Here is a 6133-nt window from a genome sequence, read left to right on the forward strand (position 1 = left end):
CGTGCGTCACGATAGCAATAGTAGAACGGGAAAATATAACTTCTTGGATTGGACGGCTGTAATTATTTCCATCGAATATAAACATTCGTTGTAAAAATTTAACAAAATTCAATATCGACTGTAAGTTTTATTTCTTAAATAAATAACATCACGTACTAAACTTTCAAAGATACATTGATACAGTTCTGCGACTCACGTGTCGTACAATTTTAATCTTCCGTATATCGCTGTAAAATATAATAATTTACAAAATTCTAAAGCAACAGCAAAAAATGTATAACAGCGAAGCACGGAGTTTCCAAGTTTTCCTTCGTTCTTTACATTTCTCACATTAAGTACTTGTACAATTTTTAATATATCCTTCATTACTGAAACGCGACGAGATTTGACATAGTCAGCTTTGCGATAATAAGATAACTTCTAATTCGAATTGATATTTAAGGCGAAAGAACACTGTACGTTGAAGAAAGTTAAGTGACATCAGTGCGCTGTGATTGCTTCGGATGTTGCCTCGAGGAATCGTGATACGCAATACCAACTCGCAACATTTCACCGTGTCGAAACACGTCGTGCGGAGATGATAGAGAAGGCAAAGATGGTAACGATGGTAATAAGCAATTTAGCATACTGGCACTACCGTCTGATGAGTAAATTCCATTATTGGCAGAGGCAATACAAGCTGTGCTTGAGCTTGACACCGAGACCAGAGTAGAGTTAGCACTTTGATCACCGCTTCCCAGTACACCTGATCCCATCAAACCTCCTGTTTACAAAAACATAAGAATATCAGTTTTTCTTATATGTCGCTTGATGATTTTACATTTATATAATTCATACGAAACATACTTCGAACAGAAAAAACAAGAAACCGAAACCGTACATCTTTTTCTGGAAGTTGTATTCCATTGATTGATAATATACAATTGTAGAAAGCTTATTTTCTAAACAAATTTCACGATTTCACAATTTTTCTATCATTACGGTATATTATAAATACGTACATATATTATCGTGGAATCTTTGCGATTTAAGAAAGATCAAAAGACAAATTAATTAAAATTTGAATTAAATTTGAATTACATTCTCATGAAATTGTTATATTATAAACCATCTTAGTGTTTAATTAAAATCCTTCGCTTCTACCAGCTACTTGCATGCTTCTTCATTATTCGTAACTTAATATAAAAAAATTGAAATAAGATTTACATATTTAAGAATAATGTTTCTTTCATTATGTAAATTATGTATTAGTTTTATAAATGTTACTTAATATATGCATTTAATGATATAGTAGTACGTTATACATAACAATCATTTTAAGTAAACATAGTATTATAAAAGAAATGAAACAAAATAATTAACAACATTTTTAACATAAATACTTGTATTTTGTTTCTTGTTCAATTACATTTACAATATAATAACTAAAAAATAACTTACAATCTCTCAACACATAATGACAAATAAATTGAAATATACAGAGGTTGTACGCTTTACCCTACTATACATACAAGTAAATTAATCGTAAGAAAACATTCTACAGTTACAGGAAACTTGACACCATAGGAAGATCGATACAATATTACTTTCTGTCTTCCTCTTAACATTCTTAACCTCATGCTGCTTTGTTCCCGTATTCCATTATTTCCTTCAATTTACTTGCAAAGTAGCTGTTATTATCCCTTATGTGATCAACTATCGAAAGTAATTGTATCAATCGTTCCTCCTCTTTTCTATCTCAAGCTGCTAAGCATTCACCTGCAAGGCTGGCATTCGATGCGCTGGAATTGGCTGTCGAAGCAATGGATAAAGACGTTAACGTCGACAAATCGGTATTCTCTACAACTCTTGAGTAATCCGTTCTTGTTATATGGGGTGGACAAATAGATGCAAGCGTCGATCGTACAAGATCGCTATTTCTATCGGCCCTCCGGTGTCTCATGTGGACACCTGATTTGTTATTGCTACCGAATCCAAAGTGTAGAAGTTCTAAATGCCTTCTTAAATTTCGTGATTGACGCAAAATCGCCCCGCAAAGTGGACACGACGCCGGCTGATCTGACATGCTTCGTGCTTTGGACAATCCATCTCCTAAAATTAATTCCGTCAAATCTATACACATTCAAAGACACCTGAAAAAGATCACCATAACAATAGGCAGTAATTAAACAAGTTTATATCCTGGATATTAATCTGTATGTTTATTGTTCTGATCATTTGTTTTATTTACCGCTAAGACGATCATATTGCGATTCCATAAAAATGGGTTAATAGTCATAAATAAATAATTACGTACAGTACGTACAAAAAGGCCATGTACAGAAAATATTTGCAAAAACAGCTCGAAAGACTATGACCTGTAGAGATTCTTTTATTTAAAAGTATACAGTCTATGATAAAATAACCCTTTGCTATCCTGTCAAATGAGTCCGTTATTTATTAGTTAAGTATAATTCATGTTGTCGAGTTTTTTTATACCTAATAATCGATTCTGATATTCTAAATAAAACGCATGCCAATATTTTAAAAACATAAAAAATGTACACATATATAAGTTATTTAAGTAGAAACCGGAATTTCTGTTCATTAATGTCCTTATTACAAAAGTGAATAAAAGTGAGATTTCGTTTAAACCTCAATATTATTATTGATACTGTGTTTGATTATTGACACCACTTCTTTTCAAACACATACGTACAACAACAGAAATCCGAATTCTACTTGCGCATATGTTAAAATATTAATTTGATATTTTATTGGCAAAAGAAATGAGAAAAATAAGCTTCGAAGATAGATTTGTAATTCAATAAGTTTATATAAAACTGATCACACATAGTTATTGCGTGAGTGAATATTTGAAGGATATCGAAAATTTAGAAGTATTTTGCAATATTCTTATACCACCGCTTTCACTAGGCATAATTTTTCATCGACTATTCCCATTAACCCTAAAGATACTGTTCTTACTTACTAACGTGGAAGATTTTTGCATACTTTAACTTCGTTTTAAACGTCCTGTTTCAAGTTAATTTCGTACCAATCGTAACAAGAAAGATTCGATAAAAAAATAATAAAATAAGAGTATGAAATAAATTATTCGTATAATATAACAATCAATTCATTCTGATGAATTTTACAAAACGATATCAATTCGTTATTTCTTTCCTTAAACAACGCAAACAATAGTTTGAACATAAATTCGCATAAGTACATTAAAGCGATAAGTAAAAAAAGAATACGCTTGCTTAAAGTAAATTTGTAACATACGTTATAAGACGAATTAGCGACAAGAAACAGAACAGTTCCTAAATCACAATAACAGAGTGGAAACATCCTGTTCGCATTATATCTTCGCTTCCAATTTCTTTCTGTACATTCATCTAGCGATAGTTGGAGACGGAACATTGCTTCGAGGGGAAACAACATTCGGTCCCTGTGATGTTGGCGAAGGAAGTGGGCTGGGCTTACAAATTATTTGCTCACAGGTACTACTTCCACTATCAGTTCCATACGTCATTGACTGCTCATTGTAACTCGATAACTCGACTTCAGGCTTTACTTCTATCATCATTGTATCAGCTGGGGAACTCTGAACCGGATTACTACTAAATCGATATTTGCAAGAGGATAATAGGTGTCTACGTAAATTTCTCGCTTGCCGTAACGTAGCACCACATAATGGACAAACGCCTGGACAGTCGGATGCACCACGTATTTTAGACAAATTCATATTGCCTGTCAGCCCACAAGACGCTGTTCCAGCAGTTGTACCCTGAGTAACTAGTGGGAGTGGTATACCAGGAGGAAAGCCCATATTTAAGGGACCAGGAAATTGCGGTATATGTAGTGGAGAATATGGCTGCATTGGCATTAAAGTGTGAAGGTGCGATTCATTGTCCGATATTTGATCCTGATGTGTTCCTGTCTGAGAATTTTCTGTCGATACCGGCTGCGCTTCTTGAGCACGTGGCGAGTGACAACTTCGGTGATTCGAATATTCCAACCGATCGTTTGCTGTTAACAGACACAAACACAATATTACCATGCAGGGCTGAACTGATTTTTGTATCTGAAATTTTTGAATCGTTATAACATGTAACATGATTGATTAGACGCAGTTCAACCCGATTGATGGTTGTGCTTGTGTCCGTTCTAATATAGAAAAGCTTAAAAGAAGCTTTAAACATTTATGGATCATACTCCAAAAATACATTAATAAATAATGAAAATAATATACCGGACACAGAACACAAGTAAATATCGCATATCCATTCTTGTTAAAATTTATCACTAAACTGATCATTAAATATACACAATAATATAATGATCAACTCAGTTCAATGTGATGAGAAAAAGAAAACTGTGTAAAATATATAGTAATAAAATGATATTTCTTATTATTCTAAGTGAATATTAAATACAAAATGAGAATTTAAATATATATTTTCAATAAGTTTAAGAAATACAATAATTACAAAATACATTGCAATATAAAAAGCTAAATATTTCTTACCTGTATCATCACCATGTTCTGTATTATCTTCATCTTTATGCTCATAATTAGCTGAACGGCTATTATCACTTCCATCTATAGTCCTATTTTCATTATCAGCAGTATTGGCATTACGTGGCCATTTTCCAGAAGATGAAGATGACTTTCTTCTTTTCTTTCTTCGTTTCAATGGAAAATATGGACTAATGCTTTCTTTTGATAAAGTTTCATTTGCTGTTGGTATTGCTGATACAGGCACCTCTTCCCCATTCTAAATGAATAAAGATATGAATCATCCTTTTACATAAATGCATAAGAATTACTATCGATTAATAAATATATACTTAATTAAAACATAGACAAATATATAAAAATTGATAATTATATAATATAAAAATTATACGATATGAATACTTCAATAAAATACTATTATTATATTATTATATTTTGATTATAACACATACCTCAGTCAATATAGTAGGAGGTGTTAATCCATGAATACAAAGACAATGAGCAGCTTGAAGGAGTGAGGGTAATTGAGAAGGTTCTACGCTCACTTCACCACGATACACAAACTCCAACAATGATTCCAAATCATCTGCTCCTATACCAGCTAACATAACTACTGGATGTTGACATGGTGTGCTCTGTTTATGGAAAATAAATTTAAAAGCAAATTATAATATTTCAAAGTTATAGATGACATTCTATAAAACGTTCAATGTACTAATAATATTAGAACCTTTAATAAATCCAATAAAAAAGGACTAGCTGCACAAAGAACAATTTTATGTGCAGGGAAACTGCGTCCACCAGCAGCTAATGTAACATCAACCAGATCTCCATGACCTCTTAATAATTGTACCGCAGAAGCAAGTGATGAACTAAACTCTCCCCAAGACAGGCTATACAATTGACCACTGCTTCCCATTCTAAACAATAAATTATATATGATTCGAACAAAACTTGTAAATGATATTGTATATGAAAGAATTTATGATACAGTGACAGGAAATCAGTGTTTCCATATTGCTATAATGAAATTGACTAAACCGTGGTTTTTTATAAAAAAAGTAAAGGAGAATTCAACATACGCGCATTTAATTGAAAGTACAACGTGTAGATCCAAAGTTAATAAAGATTCGGGAAAATTGACCACTAACGGTAACGATACGTACTCATCTCCCCCAACCACATTCTCTTAATTAGTGCCCCCACCCCGAAAAATATAATCTCGGCGTCGTCTGAAAGTTAACCTAGCAAAAACTTACACCGCGAAAAAATGATTGAAATTTTAGACAAAATCATGCAATTACAAATTGATAATGCGGACCGAATTCCTTTTATTTTGATTAGAAACAAAAAAAACTAAACTTTGGAAATGTACATAACAAAGAATAACTCACATTCGGTAAAAGTTTATCGCTGTAAATTGCACGTTATATTACAACAAACCACGTTTAATTCGTTGCTCACAGGTTATAGGAACAAGAATGACTGTGGTGCTTTGTAATTTTATGAAATAATTGGCTTTTTGAGCCGAATAGACATATGATTTGAAAAATGAAATTCAAATACTGTCAGAAATTATCATGCACGTCACATTTTATGAGACCGTGCTGCCACCATATTACTAGTAAA

The 6133-nt window shown here is 32.5% G+C and overlaps 1 protein-coding gene across 4 annotated transcripts; it reads right to left on the minus strand.

The window, feature by feature from the left end:
• Positions 1-107: 107 nt before the first annotated feature.
• On the minus strand, positions 108-6046 carry LOC126869873 (transcription factor GAGA). 4 transcript variants are annotated; one of them, XM_050627004.1, is made up of 6 exons: positions 5899-6046; positions 5235-5424; positions 4957-5139; positions 4514-4763; positions 1759-2091; positions 108-763 (listed from the first exon to the last, which is right to left on the minus strand). In XM_050627004.1, exons 2-6 carry the CDS (start codon positions 5421-5423, stop codon positions 471-473), a joined length of 1248 nt encoding a protein of 415 aa, XP_050482961.1. In that variant the 5' UTR covers position 5424; positions 5899-6046; the 3' UTR covers positions 108-470. The 4 variants fall into 4 exon arrangements, with proteins under 4 accessions (XP_050482961.1, XP_050482958.1, XP_050482960.1 ...); XM_050627001.1 differs by lacking the exons at positions 108-763; positions 1759-2091 and adding an exon at positions 2349-4014; XM_050627003.1 differs by lacking the exons at positions 108-763; positions 1759-2091; positions 5899-6046 and adding exons at positions 2349-4014; positions 5671-5877.
• Positions 6047-6133: the final 87 nt, after the last annotated feature.

Source organism: Bombus huntii, chromosome 9 (genome assembly GCF_024542735.1).
Source record: "Bombus huntii isolate Logan2020A chromosome 9, iyBomHunt1.1, whole genome shotgun sequence".
NCBI lineage: Eukaryota > Metazoa > Arthropoda > Insecta > Hymenoptera > Apidae > Bombus > Bombus huntii.

What these genes read in the sequence shown, in the direction of transcription:
- LOC126869873 (XM_050627001.1), bottom strand. Translation starts at nt 5,423, where the DNA reads ATGGGAAGCAGTGGTCAATTGTATAGCCTGTCTTGGGGAGAGTTTAGT. An exon ending in TTTTATTGGATTTATTAAAG is followed by an intron (nt 5,140 to 5,234) that starts GTTCTAATATTA and finishes TTCCATAAACAG; the next exon opens with AGCACACCATGTCAACATCC. An exon ending in CTCCTACTATATTGACTGAG is followed by an intron (nt 4,764 to 4,956) that starts GTATGTGTTATA and finishes TTATTCATTTAG; the next exon opens with AATGGGGAAGAGGTGCCTGT.